The following is a 26,089-nucleotide window of genomic DNA, read 5'->3' on the forward strand; positions in this document are numbered from 1 at the left end:
TGTTTAAGAAAGAACTACAGATGCTGGAAAAATCCAAGGTAGACAAAATGCTGGAGAAATTCAGCGGGTGAAGCAGCATCTATGGAGCGAAGGAATAGGTGACGTTTCGGGTCGAAACCCTTCACACTGATGTGAAGGTGGGGGGGGTGGGGGGGGGGGGGCAAGAAGAAAGGAATATGCAGAGACAGTAGGCTGTGGGAGAGCTGGGAAGGGGAGAGGAAGGAGGAAGAAAACAAGGACTACCTGAAATTGGAGAAGTCAATGTTCATACCGCTGGGGTGTAAACTGCCCAAGTGAAATATGAGGTGCTGCTCCTCCAATTTGTGGTGGGACTCGCTCTGGCCATGGAGGAGGCCCAGGACAGAAAGGTCGGATTCGGAATGGGAGGGGGAGCTGAAGTGCTGGGCCATCAGGTTGGTTACTGCAAACCGAGCGGAGGTGTTGGGCGAAGCGATCGGCAAGCCTACGCTTGGTCTCACTGATGTGGAGCAGCTGACACCTAGAGCAGCGGATGCAATAGATGAGGTTGGAGGAGGTGCAGGTGCACCTCTACCTCACCTGGAAATACTGCTTGGGTCCTTGGATGGAGTCAAGGGGGGACGGTAAAGCGACAAGTGTAGCATTTCCTGCGGTTGCAAGGGAAAGTGGTTTGGGTGGGAAGGGACGAATTGACGATTTCCTCCAGCATTTTGTTTCTTTACAAACTAGAAGGAATCTCACACTCCTGCAGATATATTTAAGTGCAACGTATCTGCAAAGTGCAAAAGCAGACTGATTGTTTTAATGAAAAGATTTACCCTAGGTAAACTAAAGCTGTAATGCAGGTTGGAATCATATGTGGACATTAATAGAGACAGATAAATTATGCTGTAATACAGATGAGAAAGAACGTCTCCTGCTGCTTTTGGTAATGCTGCAAGTACTTGGTGTACTTGTAGCAAAATAGTTGGAAAGAATTGGCTCACAGTTTTATCAGAATACTACCAGAATTAATATTTATGAATATATTTTTGATATTAAGTGTCTGCGTAGCTCAGTCGGTGGGATTTGTACGAATACAGGTAATGAGCTGTCTTTCACCAGAACCAAATGAATTTATTTAACCTTGCGCATTAAAACCCAGAATCCTTGACACCTTGGTAATGTTGATTAGTAGATTTTCCAGACTATTAAATATTACTTCTATCAATTTGCAAACACTTTTTTTTTAACGTTAAGCAGGGTTACAATAAATTTTCAAGTAAACTAGAAGAAAATATGAGACTGAAGAAGGGTCTCGAACTGAAACGTCAAGGAATAGACAAAGCGATGGCCAACAGGAAGAAGCAGCAGCTGGTGAGAAGGGAGGGAGCCCCAAGGCGACCAAAAGCGTCCTGTTGGTGGCAGTGGCCTGATGAAAGTGTTGCAGCCTAGGGGCTACAATGTGAGCCACAACTCCAGCCACATCAGCCGGCCAGTGCGGCAGCTGGCGAAGGAGGGTTTGCTGGTGTAGACCAGCGGCATCGCCGTCTCGTTTAGTTTAAAGATACAGCGTGGAAACAGGCCCTTCGGCCCGCCGAGTCCGCACCGACCAGCGATACCCACACATTAACATACTAGGGACAATTTAACATTTATACCAAGCTAATTAACCTGTACATCTTTGGAGTGTGGGAGGAAACCGAAGATCCCGGAACAAAACCCACGCGGGTCATGGGAAGAATGTACAAACTCCGTACAGGCAAGCACCCATAGTCAGGATCAAATCAAACAGACCACAACCGGAAGCGTCACCTATCTATGTTCTCCAGAGATGCTACCTAACCCGCTGAGTTACAACTACATTTTGTGTCCCTTTAAGGGAATAGGAAAATGTGCGATAATTCTAGATCCCTGCCTGCCTGCTCTGACAGCAAACTACCCACATCCCTGACCCTAAGTGTTCTGAACGTTGGCTCTGGCTGCACAACATAGCCCACAGTCCAGACTGCAACCCTGGCCATGTTCTCGCCTCCTGGCTCACAGTGAGCTAGCCAGTTGCCAGACCATAAGAATCTCCTAAAATCAGAGCTGGCAATCCTGAGTGCAGCTGGAAATCAGGTTACAGCAACAGACAGGGTTTTACTGAAACTGGTAAACTAGGTTAGTAATGCTTGTCTTAGAAAGCAAGTGAAATTCCCATCCTACCCTGCTTAAATCCACATGCGTTTTCAATCCACCTTGCGCGTTTAAGCCCTGATGCTGAAGAAGAGCTACTTTAAGGCGAGAAGAGGTATTATCACGGTAAGTGCAGCTGTCAGATCAGAAGCTGCATGCTGCTTTTTACCAGACATCTAACAGGATCGGCTTGCAGAGAAGCAAGGAACTGACATTGAACATATCATCAATGGGTTGCATATTGTGGCTATGAACGTGGTGGCTTTACATCAATAGTGCCTGAATTTGCTGTTCAAAGTATTCGTCTTCAAACTTGCCACAGACACAAATCTCTAACCCCCTCAAATCCCAGTCGTGCTCCTGATGTCCTACCACAGTCCATGCCCCCCACCGCCCGCCCACCCACCACATCTAATGTCAAACAACACCCACTTCATAACCCACAAAGCAAATCATGCAGTAGTGATTCAGCTCTCTCCACCACCGTCTATCCCCCATCCCCCTCACTCTTGTTAAAGAATGCATGGCATATCCAAAGAAGCAAGAAATTCATCACATATCCTGATCAGCTTTGTATGCCAGACATCACAAAAAACAAAAACATTGCCCATTTTAATTTTTGCTCTTGTTTTTCATTTACGATGCCGTATGCATTTAACTCACAACAATGACACCCCATTAAAGATTTTTTTTTGTAAATGATGTGTCTGTGAATTAAAAAAAGAAGAAATAAGTACATATGAACGAGAATCACATTGGTGCTCTACCAGTTCCAGTTTTCACCTCATCATATCAATCCCTATTTCAAGTCATGTACTTGCTTTATAATTGCCTCACTGATATCCATTGGTGTTATCTTATCTTTTGGCTACAGAAGATGTATTATCTTTCCTTTGAGTTTCCTGTGGTTCATAGTTCTCTGAGACCATTCACCATTTGTAAAGGGGAAAAGGGCATGCATTAGGATATCGCACCTTTCCTTGCTTTAATCATTTTACAATCAATAAAGTACTTTGGAAGTTTAGGTACTGATATAATAATGGAGTAGCCAAGGGCCCAGAACATTCAGCCCATTCAACAGTTTCCTATTTGCTTTCTTGAGTGAGAAAGTGGATTAGAACATGGTGCACTGGCAATGGTATAAAAACACATTTATTAACATTGCCTTTGGAGACTTACCTTGAGCTGTTGTTTGGTCATATATAATACTCCTTGGGGTTATTTTCCTAATCCAGTATTATAACTAAACAGTATTGCATTTTAGATTAAAAGTTCAAATGGATCAACTAACAATGAGGGGCACAATGTAAAATAGACTACTGTTGAATCGGAGCACGTCACAAGTAACACATGGATCTCATATGAAATAATTTGACTTATTCCATACATCCTACCTTCTGGTCGGTACTGAGCTACGATGGTCACAGTCTGACCAGCCCTTTTGAGTGCAGCTGCTGCCTGCTCATGTGTAGCACTCCGAAGGTTAACGCCATTTACCTGAAACAAACAGACAGAATTAGTTATAACATGTGTAGGAAAGAACTGCAGATGCTGGTTTAAATTGAAGGTAGACACAAAATGCTGGAGTAACTCAGCACGACAGGCGGCATCTCTGGAGAAAAGGAATGGGCAACATTTTGAGTCGAGACCCTTCAATCAGATTAGCTCAGCCCCTCAAGTCCTGGCAATATCCTCATGAATGTTCTCTCCATGCTTGAACACTGTACTCCAAGTGTAGCCTTACCAATGTAACATAACGTCACAACTTTTATGCTCAATGTTTATGCTCCCTGACTGAGGATGGCCAATTTACCAAAGCCTTCTTGATCCATCTCTCAATTTTCGCAGGTCTGCAGATTAGTTTGTCTGTCATCCTGCGCCTTGTCACCATCAAGGTGCAGGATGAGAAACTTGTCATCCTGCACCTTGTCCAAAAACAATGCTCTGTGGATTTCTTCCAAAACATTTTGGATACAGTATATTATAAATTTGGGACATGAAATATGAGTGCTGCAGGCTCAGGAGGAACGTGACTTTCAGATCAGATTTAGATTCAATTTTAATTGTCATTGTCAGTGTACAGTACAGAGACAACGAAATGCATTTAGCATCTCCCTGGAAGAGCGACATAGCAAATGATTTGAATAAATAATAATAAGTGATAATAAGTGTCCGGGGGGTGGGGGGGTGATTGGCAGTCACCGAGGTACGTTGTTGAGTAGAGTGACAGCCGCCGGGACGAAGCTGTTCCTGGACCTGCTGGTTCGGCAACGGAGAGACCTGTAGCGCCTCCCGGATGGTAGGAGGGTAAACAGTCCATGGTTGGGGTGAGAGCAGTCCTTGGCGATGCTGAGCGCCCTCCGCTGACAACGCTTGCTTTGGACAGACTCAATGGAGGGGAGCGAGGAACCGGTGATGCGTTGGGCAATTTTCACCACCCTCTGCAATGCCTTCCGGTCGGAGACAGAGCAGTTGCCATACCATACTGTGATGCAGTTGGTAAGGATGCTCTCGATGGTGCAGCGGTAGAAGTTCACCAGGATCTGAGGAGACAGATGGACCTTCTTCAGTCTCCTCAGGAAGAAGAGACGCTGGTGAGCCTTCGATGAAAGGTTCTGAAAGTTCTCTACCAGTGGAACTTGTTTTTGTTTAATCTGAGTTTATTTGCTCCAATTTGTCAATGTCCATTTGTATTAAACAACTCCCAATCTGTTGGAAGATAATTGGGATAGACCTTGGTCTTTTCTGTGAAGCGGTTCCATGATCCAACAGCATCTCTGCTTGAATAATATGAGTGTAGTTCAGATGAACCTTGGCTTCGTATCCAAATTGGAGTTTAGGCAAAGCACTGAAATAAGGAGGTTAATGTCCCTACAAATTTTACATGCTGGAATAAAACTTTATTTTTTCAATGTTGGACTGTTCTAAGTTCCCTTATGCCGCAGCAGATGCAAGATCTAATGAATTGCACTGGGGAGGTGAACAGCTTGGTGAGAAATAGTTTATGATATGAATGCAATAACAAATTATTAATGATGAATGCAAGCACCCTCATGGACATTCTTTTGGTAAAGGGGCTGTCCCACAGCGGCGACCGAATTTGCGAGTTTAGAAGAGTTTGCTTTCGACTCAAACTCGCAGCGTGGTCGACACGTGGTCCTATGAGGTCCTCGGAGGTCACTGGAACTCCCCTTCATGCTCGAGGGAAGTTCCCGCATACTCTTGGCCTCAGTTTGGTCGAGGAAATGTTTTCAGCATGCTGAAAATCTTTCCGCGAGTAAATATTGGTCGGCACGGTCCTTTTGAACTCGTGGTGCAGTGGATTTGGGGTTGCTAGGCAGTCGAAGTAGCCATAGGCAATCCCCTTTGCTGACCGGGCATTTTAATTGGTTCATTGGAGTTTTCAGGACCAAGGAAAACCAACCGGTAATGTTAAATGCCCGCTAAACTTTATTAAAAGTTGTCTGGCTTCTTACGTGTAGTTGTCTGGTTTCTCCACTCCTTCTCTCCCCCTCTCTCCCCTTCCCTCCCCCCTCCATGCTCTCTAGTTTAATATGAATAACAGATCATTCTTAGATTTTGAATAAATGCAAGACTGGGGATATAGAGGCAGGATAATAATCTCAAACAGAGCTGTTACCATAACAACTCCATCCTAATTCTGAATCACAAACGGTCAAAGCAGCTGGCAGCCTCTCTGCAACATGTGCAATGGCCAGGGTTTTGAAATAGAAATTTTATAGAGAAATATCTACAGCAGCACCTGTTAACTGTGCAGAATTGACACACAACAAATTCAATGCAACTCTACATGATTTTTTTAAATGCGGAGAAGTAACTGCCCCCATCAGGAAGGTGTTGCTGTTTTCCTCCTGAGCAACCTGCATGATACAGGCGTTGGAGGGAAAACTGAGTCATGCACACCTTAATCAAAGTACAGGTACTATAATTGTAAAATCAGAATTTGTTAATAATCCGTGAAATGTAGACAATATGAAACAATATAAGGGAAAGCCAACCTAAGCTCACCCCGTTAGACTTTGTTGTGGAGACAAGAATTGACTCTCACATAGGGGAAATTCTTCATTGTCTTGTTTGGCTCCTTCATAAATAGAATAAGTTCAGAAACAGATCTGGTACTTAGTATGATATGGTATTTATTTGTCACATAAACTGAGGTACAGTGAAAATCATTTCTGTATAGAGTTCAATACAGGAATCACGATACTTAAGCACTTAGATGGGGTGGAAGATTGCAACCTTCACGTGGTCCACCCTGTTTTGACTAATGCAATCAACCTAGCGTGCACAAACAGAAGATCAAACAGAACAAGTTGTCTTACAACTTTCGGCTGTGCACGCCATACGCAAGAAGAAGAAGCACTTAGATACATATTAGATAAGCATCTCAGATACAGTACAAGTGTATCGTAGTGGTACACTGAGACTGGATACAGCATCGGCAGTTTGGCAGCATTTTCAAGTCCCAGTTGTTGTAAGTGCATCTGACCATGAAGACCCATTGTCCTGACAGCGTTAAAAGGTCAGCCTGGCCAAGCGTTGCTGTGGTGTCCTCCACTACTCCACCGCTGTAGGCTGCGTCCGGTCCACGTGCTCGGCCTCTTGAAGTGGCGCCTGGTCCGGTCGACCCTCAGGGCTTGCAGCGGCCCACTCCCCTCTGAATGGCTGTCCTAGCCTTCGCCAAGAGCAGAGCTTTTTATTCCACCACAGTCTGTAGTGTCATAGCCTGTTCCACCCCTCTCCCTAACATTGCAGTCAAGCCATCGTGAGAAACATTGCTTCAATGAGGAGTGTAGAGCAAGCATGATGTATTTACACCATGATGTAAAAACAAAGTGCAAACCTGTTGAAGCCACACACAGGATTACATACACGGTATGCAAAAGATGTGTATGGATATAGGTAGAACTGATTAACTATGCAATTGACAAGTTAGATCAGTTCTATTAAAGGCTTTTCCTTTCCACAGATGCCAACTGAAAGTTAATAGTGTTTCCTATTTTCATTTTAGATTTTTAGTACCAGCAGTTATTTTGGGTTTTCAGGTCAGATTGAAGATCTAAAGTCTTGTCCCATCCAGTTATCAATGTTAATGGAGTTGGGAAGATCATGTGAAAATCTCTTTCCTCAATATTGATGTATCCCAGCATATCAATATAAAAGGCAAGACTGCAGAATTTGAAATCCTCTTTGGCCTGTAATACAGAAGTCAGCAGATGCATTGCAGTTAGTGACATTTTCTCTTTAGGCAATTCTTTGGAATCGAGGAAGACTTGCTTCAACTCTGGTTCAGTGGTTTTTGAGATGACTAATGTGGAAAGACGTGCTTGATCAGACAGACAGGTTGGGAGTTTGTGAGGAAGTCATTCTGTTGCTCATGCAGAGCTTCTGTGTACTCATAACGCATTGTTCGGAGGTTCTCAGTCCATCTTGAACGATTTTCCACTTTGAATAGTCATGGGCTAGCGATTTCCAAGAGTCAGTGGGAAATGTTGTATTTCTTCAAGGTTCCTTTCATCAAATCAACCACTTTTTTTTTAGTGTTGCTTGCAGTTCTGGTCTCCCCTTTTCAGGAAAGATGTGCAGATGATCAGCCATGATCACAATGAATGGCGGTGCTGGCTCGAATGGCCGAATGGCCTCCTCCTGCACGTATTTTCTATGTTTCTATGCAGGCTTTGGAGAGGGTATAGAGAAGTTTTACCAGTATATTACCTGGATTGGAAGGTTTCAGTTACAGGGAGAGTTTGGATGGAATTTGATTGTTTTCTTTGGAACATTGGAAGTTGAGGGGAGACTTGATAGAAGTATGTAAAATTATGAGTGGCATAGATTGGTTAGACAGTCAGAACTTTTTTCCCAGGGTGGAAATGTCGAACACCAGAGGGCATAGCTATAAGATGAGAGAGAGAAAGTTTAATAGAGGAATTGCAGGGAGTAGAGGGATATGGATCATGTAAACATAGAAACATACAAAAATAGGCACAGGAGTAGGCCAATTGGTCCTTCGAGCTGGCACCGCCATTCTATATGATCATTTAAAATCAGTACCCCATTCTTGCTTTTTCCCGATATCCCTTGATTCCTTTAGCCCGAAGAGCTAAATCTAATTATCTCTTGAAAACATCCAGTGAACTGGCATCCGCTGCCTTCTGTGGCAGAGAATTCCAGATTCACAACTCTCTGGGTGAAGTTTTTCCTCATCTCAATCCTAAATGGCCTACCCTTTATTCTTAAATCATGATCCCTGGTTCTGGACTCCCCCAATATCGGAAACATTTTTCCTGCATCTAGCCTGCCAATCCTTTTAAGAAATTTATATGTTTCTTTAAGATGCCCTCTCATCCTTCTATATTCCAGTGACTACAAGACCGTTCGGCCCATTTTTTTCATCATATGTGAGTCCCGCCTCCCGGGAATTAACCTTGTGAACCTACGCTGTACTCCCTCAATAGCATTAATGTCCTTCCTCAAATTAGGAGACCAAAATTGCACACAATACTCCTTTTACTGTCTCACCAGGACCCTGTACAACTGCAGTAGGACGTCCTTATTCCTAAACTCAAATCCTCTCGCAAATGAAGGCCAATTTGTCATTAGCTTTCTTCACTGCCTGCTGTACCTGCATGCTTACTTTCAGTGTCTGATGTACATGCACACCCAGGTCTTGTTGCACCTCCCCTTTTCCTAAACTGACGCCATTCAGATAATAGACATAAAAGCTCCCCGATCCTTTTTTGCGCAAATAGAAAGACCGGCAAACCGGTCAGAGTTAGTTATGCACAGATAAGAAAGAATTGCATATGTTGGTTGAAGATCAAAGGTAGACACAAAATGCTGGGTGGCAGTGTGAACTGTGAGGAGGATGCTATGAGAATGCTGGTGACTTGGACAGGTTGGGTGAGTGGGCAGATGCAGTTTAATGTGGATAAATGTGAGGTTATCCACATTGGCTGCAAAAAAACAAGAAGGCAGATTTTTATCTAAATGGTGTCAAGTTGGGAAAAGGGGAAGTACAACGGGATCTGGGGGTCCTTGTTCATCAGTCAATTAAAGTAAGCATGCAGGTACTGCAGGCAGTAAAGAAAGTGAATGGCATGTTGGCCTTTACAACAACAGGAGTTGAGTATAGGAGCAAAGAGGTCCTTCTGCAGTTGTGCAGGGCCCTAGTGAGACCACACCTGGAGTATTGTGTGAAGTTTTGGACCCCTAATTTGAGGAAGGACATTCTTGCTATTGAGGGAGTGCAGCGTAGGTTTACAAGGTTAATTCCCAGGGTGGCGGGACTGTCATATGCTGAGAGAATGGAGTGGCTGGGCTTATATACTGGAATTTAGAAGGATGAGAGGGTATCTTATTGAAACATATAAGATTATAAAAGGTTTGGACACGCTAGAGGCAGGAAACATGTCCCTGATGTTGGGGGAATCCAGAACCCGGGGCCACAGTTTAAGAATAAGGGGTAAGCCATTTAGTATAAGGATACACTTTTTCACACAGCGAGTTGTGAGCCTGTGGAATTCTCTGCCTCAGAGGGTGGTGGAGGCCGGTTCTCTGGATGCTTTCAAGAGATAGCTAGATAGGGCTCTTAAAGATAGTGGAGTCAGGGGATATGGGGAGAAGGCAGGAAAGGGGTACTGATTGGGGATGATCAGCCATGATCACATTGAATGGTGGTGCTGGCTCGAAGGGCCGAATGGCCTACTCCTGCACCTATTGTTTATTGTAACTCAGTGGGACAGGCGGCATCCCTGGAGAGAAGGAATGGGTGACATTTCGGGTCGAGACGCTTCTTCAGACTGATGTCAGGGGAGTGGGTGGGTCAAAGATAGAATATAGTCGGAGATAGATGTCAGGGGAGTGGGTGGGTCAAAGATAGAATGTAGTCGGAGATAGGTGGGAGAACTGGGAAGGGGGAGTGGATAGAGAGGGAAAGGAAGGGCTATTATAACTTCTAATAATGCTGTGCAAGTACTTTCACCACATCGACTGCAGTGATTCAAGAAGGTTATCAATCATGTCCTTTTCAAGAGATATTATGGATGGAAAATAAATGCAGGTTTTATCAGTGAAGTCCACATTCTGTGAATGCATAAATGAAACAGTGAGTCAGAGCCAATAATCTTGTTATTTCATGTGAATACCCTACAAGGGTTGCTGTATAAATAGAACAGCAAGAGTCATCTTGCAGGCGACATTATATGCCCAAAGATTCAAAAGAATTCTGGGAATATTTGTTGAATAACAACATGGAATATCGGCAATGAGAAAGGAAGCTCTGTCCAACCTCAGCTAGTGTGGTTATCATCAGGCCTGCTCCAGTCAGACAAAAGACAAGGACAAAGTCCATTCAGGTAAGCTCAGATCAAGAATGGTACTGTCAAAATGCAGAATCATATTCTCCTCGCAATGCTCTCCCAGCAAACATTCCAGGATTAAAGAGAACACCAGATAGCTCAGCATAAAGCTCTCTCTGCTCTTTGTCAAAAAGCATGGTTGGGAGAGTAGTAATATGTAAAGTTTATTCTATTTTCCCGTTACTGGTTTCAGCAGACATTTACAACTCATGTTGTAAACTTTTTTCTCCACCTTGTACTATGAATCAATCGGGTTAATATACATAGTGTTCAAAAGGGAACTGCAGATGCTGGAATATCGAAGGTACACAAAATTGCTGGGGAAACTCAGCGGGTGCAGCAGCATCTATGGAGCGAAGGAAATAGGCGACGTTTTGGGCCGAAACCCTTACTGGTTTCTTACGGGTTAATATACCCTTTACTTACGGGTTAATATACATATATGTGAGGTTATCCACTTTGGCGGCAAAAACAAGGGGGCACATTATTATCTCAAACGGGTTGGGTTAGGTAAAGGGGAGGTGTAGCGAGACCTGGGTGTCCTTGTACGCCGGTCACTGAAAGTTGGCGTGCAGGTACAGCAGGCAGTGAAGAAAGCTAATGGAATGTTGGGCTTCATAACAAGAGGATTTCAGTATAGGAGTAAAGAGGTTCTTCTGCAGTTGTATAGGGCTCTGGTGAGACCACATCTGGTGTATTGTGTACAGTTTTGGTCCAATTTGAGAAAGGACATCCTTGTGATTGAGGCAGTGCAGCGTAGGTTCACAAGATTGATCCCTTGGATGGTGGGACTGTCATATGAGGAAAGATCGAAAATTGAATTGAATTGAATTGAATGCCTTTATTGTCATTCAGACCTTACGGTCTGAACGAAATTTCGTGCCTGCAGTCATACATACATCATACAATAATAACAACAATAAACACAAGTTAACACCACCACAGTGAGTCCTCCAAGCACCTCACTGTGGTGGAGGCAAAAATCTTAGGGCTGCAGTCTCTTCCCTCCTCTTCTCCCTCTGCGCTGAGGCGATTCCCCACCGGGCGATGGTACAAACAGTCCCGCGGCTCACCAAACCCCGCAATGGGCCGGCTCAAACACCGCGGCCCGGGGTGGTCGAAGCTGCCGCCCTCCAGTTCAACGGACGCAGCCGCTGGCCCGCGGCTGAACCCAGGACTCAGGTCACCGCTGCCAGAACGCCGTCCCAGCCACCGGAGCACTGTTCCAGCCCCAAGCCGGATCGCCCTCACGTGAGTACCGTTCTCCCTTGGGCTAGGCCACTCTGACGGGAGTGCCACAGCCCCTCACGGGAGATTCTCGGCCCCTCGCCAGGCCGTCCTCACGGGAGCGCAGTTCCAGCCCCGAGCTGGGCCGCCCTCACGGGAGCGAGCCCAGGGCAAGTCCTGACTGGCTCTGCCTCCGGAGTCCTGAGGTCGCCAGCTCCGCCATTAGGCCTCAGCGCAGACGGAGGCAGAGAGGGGGGACACGACGAAAAAGTCGTATTCCCCCCAAGGGAGAGACAGCAAACCCCGTTTCAACCCCCCCCCCCACATAAACACAACCTAAAAACCAAAAACGCAACTAGACAAAACGAAAAAAAAACAACACAAAAAAGTAAAGACAAACGGACTGCAGGCGAGCCGCAGCCGTTCACCAGCGCCGCCACTTCCGGAAAAGACTAGGCTTGTATTCACTGGAGTTTAGAAGGATGAGGGGGAATCTTATAAAAACATATAAAATTATAAAAGGACTGGACAAGCTAGATGCAGGGAAAATGTTCCCAATGTTGGGCGAGTCCAGAACCAGGGGCCACAGTCTTAGAATAAAGGGGAGCCCATTTAAGACTGAGATAAGAAAAAACTTTTTCACCCAGAGACTTGTGAATTTATGGAATTCCCTACCACAGAGGGTAGTGGAGACCAAATCACTGAATTGATTTAAGAGAGAGTTAGATAGAGCTCTAGGGGCTAGTGGAATCAAGAGATATGGGGAGAAGGCAGGCACGGGTTATTGATTGGGGACGACCAGCCATGATCACAATGAATGGCTGGCTCAAAGGGCCGAATGGCCTCCTCCTGCACCTATTTTCTATGTTTCTATGTTTCTAGATTAAGAGAAAAATATGTTAGATAGAAAGTGACTGTCCCTAGACTCTGCACAACATAATTTTCTCAAGCTCAGAAATGCACCCAATTTGCAGCGTTCACTTTCAGTTGTGACAATTTGAATGAACTACTTCCTGTAGGTTGACTTAAAACCTACACGTTCAACTACAGACATTTGAAGTTGTACCAATGACTCAAGTCCCACTTGTGAATGTACTTGCTTCACCTCATGTATGTGTCGGTTACATGTGACAGTATTTGTGTAAGTATGTGGTAGGCGTAAATGTGGTAATCATTTAGAAATAATTCTTCACTCACTCCATCATATAGAGGTGCAGTCACCGACACAGACACAAACATTGTTTCCTCTCTATTATGTACAGTCCATGTCTAACTGTTGAACCAAATAAAGGTTCAGCCACATTCCCCCCACTATAAGGAAAAGTAGGTCCATCTACACACCTCTCCTCGCCCACCCCACCTCCTGTGTATTAGTTATTTTTTCTGATTTGGGCATATTCCCTAATAATCAAGGCAATACAGCAGCAGAGAAGTGTTTACATTTGAAAGTTGATTGGTGATTTTGTGCTGTTATTTCACACTGTTCTTCCATCCTTCTGCACTTGGCAAAGCCATATTGATCAATACTTTTTTATCTTGGGCAAGGCAAAATCTAGTTTTGTTAAGCCAGTTGGTTTCAATTGTGATTGTTGCAAGTGCAGTTGCTCTATTTTGATATGATTTTATTGATATAAGGATATATTTTCTTCTTCAATAAATATAGTCATCACTCACAGATAAAATCCGATCTCCTCTCCGTAGTTCTCCACTGAGGTCTGCTGGTCCCCCTGCCAGAATGAATGAAACGAAGATCCCTTCACCATCTTCACCACCGACAATGTTAAAGCCTAAACCCGTTGATCCTTTGTGGAGAGTGATCTTCCTTGGTTCTCTGAAATAGACAGCATTAGAAAGAAGCAAGTTAACCAAACAACTTGATAACTCCAGGATCCTGATACTTTAAGTTAATTCCATTCAATTAATGATCATTAATGTGGATATGCCCACTTAAAAGGAATTAACTATTTTGTTAAACATGTTCAATTACATGGATTTTTAAAGTGAGGAAACTCTCAATTAAACTGATCATAGTTAATGTGAACGTATAGATGTAGCCCTAAGAACCTAAGATGTAGCCATAGATAACTAAGAACGCTTTAAATCATCATAAGATCAGTCCATGTTCCATCAAAAAGAATGGTTTGATTTGCTGTACCTCTTGCTTAATCATTTAATTGATTTTACTTCCCATTAGGTCATGCTTGTAACCAATTGTAAGCATTGACTGTGATATTAAAAAGTGACACCTTATCTTTGACCCAATTGAAAGATCCCTGGAGCTGAACCTCACTGTACGCCATTGGTTGCCAGGAATTCTGCCTGCCTAAGTCTATGAATACTTTGCTCATCAGATAGGAAGGCAATGCTGCCCCCAAAGACAACTGAGGAGTAAACATCAATTTTAACTCAGCAGGACAGGCAGTATCTCTGGAGAGAATGAATAGGTGACATTTCAGGTCGAGACCCTACTTCAGAAGAAGGATTTCGATCCGAAATGTCACCCATTTCTTCTCTCCAGTGATACTGCCTGTCCCACTGAGTTACTCCAACTTTTTTGTGTCTATCTTCTGTTTAGACCAGCATCTGTAGTTCCTTCCTACACAAGCATCAATTTTAGACAGCCTCGGCCTCTTACCCCAAGGTCTCAACCTACTTTGGGTTAGTATCCATAGCCAACAAAGCACCTCCAGTCCTGGCATGTTGATTGCGGAGTCACTATTGACATATTTGTTAAATGGGAGGCTCGGAAACAGAAAAAGCAGGACAAATACAATCAGTCTACTTTCAATGATCAGCAAAATAATGGAAGATGTTGTCACAAGGCACTTACTCACCAATAACCTATTCATCAACGTTGAGAATTAATTTTGACAGGACAATTTTGACATCCCAGCCCTAGCCCAAACATGGACCAAAGAGTTAAATTTTATAGGTGAAATGAGAGTGACTGCCCTTGAGATCAAAGGAGCATTTTAGGAAGCATGATGTCAAGGTGCCTTGGTGAACTGAATTCAATACGCTTCAAATGAAAAATACTCCAGTGATTGGAGAGTCATATTGTGCACAAACAAATTGGTTGTTGAGGTCAATATCCCAGGCCTAGGATATTTCCACAGGAGTTACTCAGGGCAGTATCGTATGTTCAAACACCTTCAGGTGCTTCATCGAGGACCTTCTTTCCATCATAACATTGGAAATAGGGATGTTTGCTGATGACAAAAAGACAACTCCTCAGCAAATGAAGCAATCAAGCATGCAGCATGACCTTGATAACATCAATGATAAATGGCAAGTTGCATTCCTGCCACGAAAGTGCAAAGAAATGAGCATTTCCAGTTTTAGTGAGTCCAACCGCCACCCTTGTGTGAAGGTTTGACATATTAACGTGGATCGTGCCTGGTCCAGTTTCACAATCTTGAGTTAGGAAGGGACCTATGATACCTTTATAAATCCTTTTCTTACTCCTTAATTCTAGCCCCAACTCACTCCATCATTGTTGAAAAGAACAGTGGCCTGAAAACCTCAACATTTATGCTCCCAGTGTGGAAAGTTGGTACCTCAAAGAGCAGGTACAAATAATGTGCACAATGCTGCAAGTGGTCTCTCACATTGAATACAAAAATTCTGACAGGTCTGTGCTATGATTACAATGAAAAGCATATTTGCTCCTGACCTCAGAATTTTTGTATTCAATTACCACCAAGTTTAGGGGCCAGTCAGTGTAACTGCATTTACTTGGTCAATCAATTTCCTCCATTCAGCTAGCACGGATTTTAACTGTAAGATGATTTTATGCATTTGGAATTTCATGACAACTTGTAGAGCCAATATGAACAATAGTTCTCCTGTGAAAAATCAGTCTACCGTTTGCCTTTTGCAACCAACTGTTTAATAGACCCAGTAGAACTGTAAGTATAAAGTATTGTAGATACCTTCGCAAAGGAGACAACACATCTACCTCATTGACTGACCATAATGATTCATATTTAGAAGGGCATCCATCACAAAAATAAGTATATCATGCCTCATAAATTGTAGCTGTAGTTACGTCAGCATCACAGCCAAAATCTTTGTTATTTTTCCACAGTCCATGTTCATGTGTGGATATCAAGAGAGAATAATGTCATGCACAGGGCAAAAGGATTAAGCATCTGCACTGCGCTCATTTAAATTTTTTATAGGGCTGAGGATGAGTCGTGAGAAAATCATACAAGTAGGAGTTGGAGAGAACGAACAGCAATGGGTATTTTAGAGCATCATAATGTAAGGTTACGTGTTCACAGAAGAGGAGCTTGTAAAGTGTATGATTACTGCAGCAGGTGGTCAGGAAGAGTGGCAAATAAATGTGATTAAGTCAATGGACCCTGACTTTTATCAGAGCATCGAAGTGCAGAATGATACATGGGTGGGAACAAGCTACAGTTTTCAGTCACATTTCTTCATCTTCCCTCATGGCCTTCCAAAATCAAAGACTTTCTAAAAAAAAATGTACAATGGTCATTGTGACAAATTGTGAAGTGAGGCTGTCATAGACCAGCAGACTGACAATGAAACAATTGACAGTCAACTTTTGCACACCTGCCAGAGAGCCTTACGGCTATTGTTCTTTGCTTGAAGGCTTTTTTTTCTGCTACTTTGACTTTGACACAATGGTTGGAATCACATTTCAGTCATGCACTGGTCCACAAACATAAAGTACATAAACTAAGCCTAGGCTTAAACCCTCAAAGTTCATGAATGAACATTAGAAGAGATGAAATCTGCCAGGCTATGAACCAAGAGTTGAGAATTGCCCTAAAGTTAGCTTGCACATGGTGGCCGAAATAGTCTCCTTCTGCAGTGCAAGAGACTTTGCAATGCCCAGTCTGGAAGATGTAATCTTATATTTAATTTCATTCAAATTCATGAAGGGAAAAGGTAGGCAAAATGTATCGCACTATACTAAGAACAGCAACATTCTTCTAGTATCCCGACCAATCCTTCAACCAACACCATTAATACATACTATCCAACCATGTATCTCGGGGTAGAATGTGAGTACATTAGCTGCCATATTTCCCCACATTTCAACAGTGATTGCATGTCAAAAGGAATTATTTTGCTGTGAAGTCTTTTAGGTGATCCTGAGATTTAAAAAGAGCATGTAAAAACTTTAAGGTAGACAAAAATGCCGGAGAAACTCAGCGGGTGAGGCAGCATCTATGGAGCGAAGGAGTAGGCGACGTTTCGGGTCGAGACCCTTCTTCAGACTGATGTGGGGTTGGGGGGAAGAAGAAAGGAAGAGAGGAGGAGAACTTCTTCAAAGTAGGCATACCTTTGCTGTAGCCGCCTCTTCTTTTCTTCTTCCCCCCACCCCCACATCAGTCTGAAGAAGGGTTTTGACCCAAAACGTCACCTATTCCTTCGCTCCATAGATGCTGCCTCACCTGCTGAATTTCTCCAGCGTTTTTGTCTACCTTCGATTTTTCCAGCATCTGCAGTTCTTTCTTAAACGTGTAAAAACTTTACTTTCTTTTGCACCAGATAATATCACTCTGCCAGAAGCTTCAAAACATTGATTGGTGTTTCAAGTATTTCTGGAGTCAGTATGGAATAAACATTTCCATGGCACTTAAGGATGACAGTCAGTATAAATAAGATCACCTATTGGCATCAACACTTTGTATTGTAGTGCCCGTGTTCCAAATTGGCACCCAATTTCACATTCTAAAGCCAAACAGTGAATAAACAGTACAGGGCCTAATGATGAAGAACCATGACAAGGGACCTGAGCTTGCGATGCTTGAATAACCATCTCATATTGATTGCAAGTCTAATTTCGTACTCTCAGATTATATATCTGTAACTATATTATCCATTGGCTGGAGGCACCAGAAGGACGCCAATATCCAGAACGTGTAGCTACAGTTAGCGGTAGTTAATGACTAAACTAGTCTGAACCTGTTAAAGGGGAGATGTAGTACAACTGAACCAAGTTCTGACAGTAGATCTAGCAGTGAACTGGAAACACCACAGTAACAGAGAAACTGGTGGGTTTTCCCACAGTAAAACAGCATTATAACCATTCTTAACCACTACAAGCCTTAGATTCAATCAATGGTTGACCAAACTGAGGCCATTTAAAAAAAAGCTGTTTCACTGTAACAAATAAGCAACGATGACACTGACTTTCATGATTCAACCCATTTTGAGGAAGTGAGACATTTGATCACTTTATTAAATAATAAATTGTTTCTGACAACAGAGTTATGGTACAGCAGGCAAGACGCTGTTCATATTAATTCAGAGTGCTACCTGAAGGAGTCCCACCTGATGATAATTATTCAGACATGGTTTCATCATGTTATAATTATACAATCATATATAATTATACTTTTGTGCAGCTGGCCATTCACCCATATGGATGGCACCAATATCTGCATTTTCCTTCTTCTGCAGAGAATGACTGTGTAGCCAGGCTTTACTCTCTCCACCACTCTTAATAAACTGTAGGCTCTACCGTTCATAGAGGTATCAGGGCAACACAGTGGAGAAAACCACAACACCTGGAGGAAACCCAAATAGGTCATAGAGAGAACGTGCAAACTCCACACAGGCACCACCTGAGCTCAGGATTGAATCCAGGTCTCTGACACTGTGCAGTGGATCGACTAACTGCTCCTGAGCAGTGCATTATGTTCTATTTATGTTTCTATTTCTATTTTATATTTCTAGTTTATTATGGAAACCTGACGTTTTTTCCATGTAAATTCCATTAATGCGCTATTCTTTTCCAACTAGTGATGAACATGTCAAACTGGGTGAGTGCTAAACAGAAACAAAATAAACATTTGAGATTCAGGCTGATCTAAATCTGAAAGAAAAGACATTTTAATAGAGTAGTTAGAAACACACAACAACATTCTGGTTCAAGTGATGCCTCTAACATAAAACATCGTTCTTGTTACTCTTCTTATAGTTGCTGATATACTTGTCATATGATTTTGGCAATTGCTTTTGTATTTCAGATGTCTAGCATATACTTCATATTTTATACAGGAGAGCATTTGGTTGTCACTGCTGTTGTGTCTGACTTCAGTGAATCATTATATTTTTCCATCATGCTCTCAAGTGCGAATGGCAACCTAACTGCTCGCAGTCACTTCATCAAAAGGGATTCTGGTAACTTTTCAAGTTCCATTTAGCATATTCAAAAATGTTAGAAAACACATTCCTCCATCTATTTATTTACAAAGCTTTTGTTAAAAACACAGATCAGCCACCCATTGCTTCTGATGAAGGATCTTTGATTAAGCGTGAAGAATTGCTTTTACAAAGAGGTAACAACAGAACGTAAAATGCTGGTTGAATGAAACAATGGAAAGAGGTCAGGATCATTCAAAGATTCCAGCTGAGGTTTGAAATGGGGTCTTGAGGATCCCGCCAACTACTTGCCACCGCTTCAACATCACTGAGGGAATGCACATGGGGATGAGGGGAAGATGTGGGAAATTTTTCTTGGGTTATGTGCCAACATGGCAGGCATGAAATACTAGCCCAATGGTGGTCACAGCCGGGATTGTGGTGCTGGTGGGGCTGCTGGTGAAAGGAAAACTCAGCTGGGTTAGTGAATTTGCTGTAACAGCACACTGCCCATTTCATTATTTTCCATTACGATCCTGTCTCATAAAGGTGGGATTATAGAGGAGAATGAGGCCCGTATTTCATGTAATTTATCAGCTGCGCATTTACCAGTGAACCATATATGGAGCACATTGTATTTTAATTATTGCATCAGAACAAGTGATAAAACTGAATGTGATCTTGGTGCCCAAATGCTGTTGATTGTATTCGTAATGAATACTTCTCAAGGCCCATAAACATTCAAGCTCAGCCAGTTAACTGATCTTTCCAGAAACAAATAGTTCTACAGAGAACATTGATAGTTCTACATGTACATTTCAAAATGTCACATGTTCTTGGGGAATTGCCAAATTTGTTATTAGTAGGGTGTGGGCAGGTAGAGGCCACCAGAGTGAAAGCCAAGATCACAGTCAGAAGCAATCAGGCGAATCTCTGCACAGATGGGATTGAGGGATTTGGTGAAAATATAGATTAACACATTTAATTTTGGGACCTAATGTTCCTTTTCTAGTTTCCACAGCTTCATAAGTTCTAATAGCAAATTGTAGGCCAAACAAACTGTCTTGAAATAAATTACAAGAAACTTTCCCTCATTAACAATTAAAAAGGAACAAGGTCATGATCTAATAAAACTTCTACACTTCTTCCAGTCCTGAGTTACTGTAAATTGAGGTAATCACTTTGACAGCGTCTAAAGGTTTGTGCCATTTTTACGCAAATAATATCTTTCTTGCAATCTCAAATTATCCCAAATACATTGTATCGGGCCTATAAGTCAGGCCTATGCAAGAAATTACGGAAAATTGTGGACGCAGCTGAGACCATCACACAAACCAACCTCACTCAACTCCATTTGCACTTCACACTGCCTTTGCAGGGTCACCAGCATAATCAAGGACGAGTCTCACCCAGTCACTCCCTCTTATCCCCTCACCCATCATGGTGTGAAAATGCACAGGGACAGTGTCTTCCCAGTGGTCATTAGGCAACTAAACCATCCGACCAACAGCCGTCTTGAGCTACCATCTACCTCACTGGTGACCCTCGGACTACCTTTAATCAGACTTTACTGCACTAAACATTATTCCCTTTATCCTGTACCTGTGCACTGTGGATGGCTTGATTGTAATCATGTGCAGTCTTTCCGCTGACTGGTTAGCACGCAACAAAAGCTTCTCACTGTATCCCAGTACATGTGACAATAAACAAAACTGAACTAAATTAAACTAACTAAATAAGTATCTACTTAAAGTGACTTGGTTCCCAATCTATCCTCATAATTCATCCCTCTCGTATCAGAGACGAGAACATCTGTGTGTGGTCTCACTCTGCCGTGAGTCTGATACTTGGACCAGTACCCTTGAAGGTTTATTTCGTCAACTAATTTTTAAAATGGGGTAATAATGGCAAAAGTGCATGAGATCAGACTAATAACAGTAATGCTGAGCATTCATCAGTAGCTGGTTGTGCCAGAGAGTGGCAGACTTTGCCAGAATATCTGAGGCAGACATTATCCATTCTGCTCACTGACACCGTACACAATCAATCATTTCATTCAGCCTTTGATTTCGTTGGTCTAACTAGTTCAAGCCCTTTTGTGTCTATCACAGCACTTAAAAGGGAAATCTGGATAAGTAATTGAAGCTACATAGAAGCATTGGAATAAGCAGAGAGCTGACACAAACAATCTGGGTAAAATATCCGGCTCCCTATTATAAAGTAATTGTTCAATGTTTAAAGGTGATATTTCAGATAGAGGTATTTCAGATAAAGGTGTTATTTCAGATATATGGAAACATGCCCTTTGGCCCAATTCATCCATATTGACCAAGATGCCCCATCTAAGCGAGTCCAATTTGCCTGCATTTGACCCATATATCCCTATAAATCTTTCCTATCTGTGTAGCTACTACTAAATCTTGATTCCCCTCCCCTGGGAAAAAGACTGTGCATCCAACCTTTCTATTCCCCTCATGATTTGATGTACCTCTAAACGATTACCCCGTCAGCATCCTGCTAAATCCTAGCCTGCTCAATCTCCCCCTATAGTTCAGGCTCTTGAGTCCTGGCAATATTTTCCTAAATCTTCCCTGTGTTTTTTTCAGTTTAATGGGAGCTTTTCTATAGCAGGGTGACCAATACTGAACACAATGCTCTACGTGCAGCCTCTAAAACATCCTAACGTGCTAGGTTCTATACTCAATTCCCTGACTGATGAAGGCTAACATGCCAAAAGCCTCCTTCACCAGAACTCAAACCTGAGCTGGGAAACCCAATGGATTTCCAGTCCATCGCCTTCACCACCTGGCCACAACTTTTGTGCTATATGGATGCATCCTGCATTATCAAACATAACTTTGAAAGGGTCCTAATATAGTCTTTAATGACAATATTAATCAATGGAAATCAAAGGTAAATTATATCCTGAATGCACCTGGTCACTGAGCAAATACCTGAATACATGTCATAGAATTATACAGCACAAAAACAGGCTCTTCAGCCTGACTTGACAATGCTGCTGCTGTTCTGACATTATACAACACGTACTGACATAATACAAAATAATGATAAGACCAAATAGCTTTCAAGAAAGGCAAGCAAAGTGATTCATAGTTTTGGAGGATTAACTGATGAAGAGGAATTGCACATGATTAATCTTAATATCCATTGCAGAACAAAACTGAGATGAAACACAATGCAACTCCTTAAATAGTGAAAAGCTATGAATGTGATTGAAATAAATACAAAACAAAACTTGGACAAAGAGTGCCAAATGCAATCATTTCAGCAGTGACTGAAAAAACAAGGATAAACAACAATGGTAAAGTATTTACATCTAACCCATTATAACAAAAATAGTTTAAGGAAGGTTACTTCTAAAGCAGAAACAAGGAACTGCAGTTGTTAGTTTATACCAAAGATAGACACAAAGCATCAGCTGCCAGGCTCGCTGAGTTACTCCAGCACTTTGTGCCTATCTTTACTTCTAAAGCATTTATTCATGCTTTTGTTACACCAAGACACTCCTCATTGGTCTTTTTGCATTTTCTTTGTATAGACAGTAAATTGTTCAGAACACAATCACTCTCCTCCTGCATTATGCCTTGTACCATCCACATTGCATTCAACGTTAGACAAAATGTTATTTATATTTTTCTTACAACATAGTAGGCAGCCATTTGGCTTATTAAGTGCATGCCAGCTATCAGCACAATTGCATCATTTCTATTCTCCTACATATTTACCAGTAACCTATTCTTTTTAACCTACTCATTGGTTCCTCTCCATTTTCCTATTACCCAGCTATGCAAGTTGTACCTAACAGTGGCCAACTAACCTCTCGACTAACACTTGTTTGAGACATGGGGGATATGCACACAGTCACAGGATGAATATGCAAATTTCACACATATATGAATGAAGGTCAGGATTGAACCCCAGCTTGTTGTAGTTGTGAGGCAGCAGAGCTACCTGCAGTGCCATAGTGATACTCATGATCTTTAGTTTGGTTGGTCTTCAATTACCTCCCTATCATTAACATTAATTCCACTTTATTTTGCTCTCCAGACAAATTATGATCCTTCGATCTCATAATGGTCTGCGCTCTCTTTGGTTTTCTGATACAAGCTTTCAACTGCTTGGGTCCTGTTTTAGAACTCTCTACATCAACCACACTCGGTTTCCATCTTTTTCTCTTCCTTGAGGGCCCTTTCCAGTGTTTATCTTTCCATCGAGTCTTCAATCACCACCTAAATCTCTCCTTTTGGCTAGATGTACCATTCTTCTTAAATTACATGAACTATTTAGAACACATGCATGTTAAAATTACTATTACTGTTGTATAGAATGGATTGGATATCATTAAGAGGAACGTCCAAGGCCTACTCAGCTTCAGTTATTTCATTAATAATTCTATTTTCAACATAACGCTAGATGTGGTAAGTTGTTGGATGATTGCTCTTTGCTCCATTCTTTTCTCAACTTCTATGGAAGTGAAACAGTGCACACCTGCATGAGCGAAGACCCAACCAACATTCAGACATGGCTGTAACCTGCACTCGTGACATACAAAAGTAACATTTCCAAAAAGGAAGAGTCTAACATTCTAGTTTTGTCATTTAATTACATTAACATAGCATTGCTGCATATCACACCCACCCTTCCCACTCTCCTGTCCCCCATCAACATCCTCGGCTCATCATGTACCTGAAACTCAGCTGGATCTATTGTACTAATACAGTGGCTACAAGAGCAGATTTGAGACTGGTTATTTTATGGCTCACCCTTGCCATCCGAAAGCCCTTTCAACATCTTCAAAGAACAACTAAGACAAGTGATAGGATTCTCTCCACTTAATTGGAGCATGTAGGCCCATCAATTATCAATTTTCACCATCCAGAATAAAGCATCTTACTTGATTGATGTCCCATCCACCACCTTAAATATTTATTCCCTCTTCTCCACCAGCGAACTATTGCAGTAGTATATGTTATCTACACAAGGCACTGCAGTTACATGTCCAGACTCGTCTCTCTGACAGCACCTTCAAAACTGTGAAGAATAAGCACAACAGGCCCAGGGGGGGATCATTACTGCTTATGGGTTCTCTTCCAAGGGCACACACCATCCTAACATGGAATATATTTCAGTTCATTTAACATCATTGTGTTTAAATCCTGGAACTCCCTGGATAAAATGAGAGTACTTTCACTAGAAGATTGCTCCAATTCATGAAGGTGGTTCACCACCAACAACTCAACAGCAATTAGGGATGGCCACTAAATGGTTGCCTTCCTGTGGCAGCAGAGTGGTAGAGTTGCTGCCTTATAGTGCTAGAGACCTGGGTCAATCCTGACTACAGGTGCTGTCTGTATGGAGCTTGTGCGTTCTCCTTAAGACTGAGTGGGTTTTCACCGGGTGCTACGGTTTCCTCCCACACTCCAAGAACGTGCAGGTTTGTAGGTTAATTGGCTTCTGTAAATTGTCCCTAGTGTGTACGATAGAACTAGTGTATAAATAATTGCTGGTTGATGTGGATTTGGTGGGCAGAACTGCCTGTTTCCACGCTGTGTCTCTAAACTAAACTAAACTAATGCAAACATTCCAAATAAATGAATTTTAAAAAACGTAATCACAAATTCACCCTTAAAACTCACTATGCTTTTAACAACATTAGTTTAATTTCACTGTGACAATAACAAGGTGTCGATTGGGAGCTGCATGCCAATTTCTCCACATACAATAGGTCTACAAAGGTCTACATGGTTTATGTGAATACAAATATTTTTTATAGAAAAAACATTCTACCAGGCAGCACTTATAATATACCACCTTATTGTTCATGTAGTTCCTAACTGTCTTGGAATCAAAATCCAACTCTTTTGTAGCTGGAAATACTTAGACCAGTAAATTGTTCTGTCAAAGGATTATGGGGCACACAATACAATAGATATATAATGGCAAAGAAAATCTGGGAATTTCTGTGAAGTCCATAACGTCTATGATTTCCCATCCTGTTCTTACATCTGGCTATTGAAGCACAGAACTACCTTGATACACACCAAGTAATAAGGGGGGTGGGGTGTCAAATGGGATAGTCAAGGACGGAGTTAAAGGGAAAGAGAGTAAAGGGATAGACATAGACATAGAAAATAGGTGCAGGAGTAGGCCATTCGGCCCTTCGAGCCTGCACCGCCATTCAATATGATCATGGCTGATCATCCAACTCAGTATCCTGTATCTGTCTTCTCTCCATACCCCCTGATCCCTTTAGCCACAAGAGCCACATCTAACTCCCTCTTAAATATAGCCAATGAACTGGCCTCAACTACCTTCTGTGGCAGAGAATTCCACAGATTCACCACTGTGTAAAAAATGATTTTCTCATCTCGGTCCTAAAAGACTTCCCCCTTATCCTTAAAATAGTTATTGACCCCAGAATTAATGGGAAAGAAAGCTCACACAGGGATAGGAGAGTATGGCCAAGTGTAATAGGGATCGATGTGAATGGTGAGATGCATAAGGAATTAAAAGTATTGTATATGAATGCACGAAGTATAAGAAGTAAAGTAGATGAGCTTGAGGCTCAGTTAGAGGTTGGTAGATACGACACTGTGGGGATTACTGAGACGTGGCTGCAGGAGGATCGGGCCTGGGAAATTAATATTCAGGGTTATACATCCTATAGAAAGGACAGGCAGGTGGGCAGAGGAGGGGGGGTAGCTCTGCTGGTGAGGGATGGAATTCAGTCCCTTGCGAGGGAAGACATAGGGACTGATGAGGTAGAGTCACTGTGGATTGAGTTGAGGAATTGTAAAGGCAAGAAGACACTAATTGGTGTTATCTACAGACCCCCAAATAGTAGCCCGGATGTAGAGTGTAAGTTGCAGCAGGTGTTAAAACTGGCATGTAACAAAGGTAATGCCACGGTGGTGATGAGGGATTTCAATATGCAGATAGACTGGGAAAATCAGGTTGGTTCAGGACCCAAGAAAGAGAGTTTGTAGAGTGCCTCCGAGATGGATTCTTAGAGCAGCTTGTAATGGAGCCGACCAGAGAAAAGGCAATTCTGGATTTAGTGTTGTCCAATGAACCAGATATGATAAGAGAACTCGAGATAAAGGAACCGCTTGGAGGTAGTGATCATAATATGATTAGTTTTAATCTGCAATTTGAGAAGGAGAAGGTTAAATAGGAAGTGTCAGTGATACAGTTGAATAAAGGGG

The 26,089-nt window shown here is 42.4% G+C and overlaps 1 protein-coding gene across 8 annotated transcripts in view; it reads right to left on the reverse strand.

Annotated features, from left to right (window-relative positions):
* The window catches only part of dlg3 (discs large MAGUK scaffold protein 3), a 418,354-nt gene that overhangs the window by 85,638 nt on the left and 306,627 nt on the right, over positions 1–26,089 (reverse strand). For all 8 annotated transcript variants that reach the window (XM_033030629.1, XM_033030632.1, XM_033030628.1 and 5 more), the window contains 2 exons: positions 13,416–13,572; positions 3,531–3,633 (listed from right to left, as the gene is read on the reverse strand). In XM_033030629.1, the coding sequence (XP_032886520.1) occupies positions 3,531–3,633; positions 13,416–13,572 (260 nt within the window). The remainder of the gene's footprint in view (positions 1–3,530; positions 3,634–13,415; positions 13,573–26,089) is intronic.

The sequence above is a fragment of the Amblyraja radiata genome, chromosome 12 (assembly GCF_010909765.2).
Source record: "Amblyraja radiata isolate CabotCenter1 chromosome 12, sAmbRad1.1.pri, whole genome shotgun sequence".
In the NCBI taxonomy this organism is placed as follows: domain Eukaryota; kingdom Metazoa; phylum Chordata; class Chondrichthyes; order Rajiformes; family Rajidae; genus Amblyraja; species Amblyraja radiata.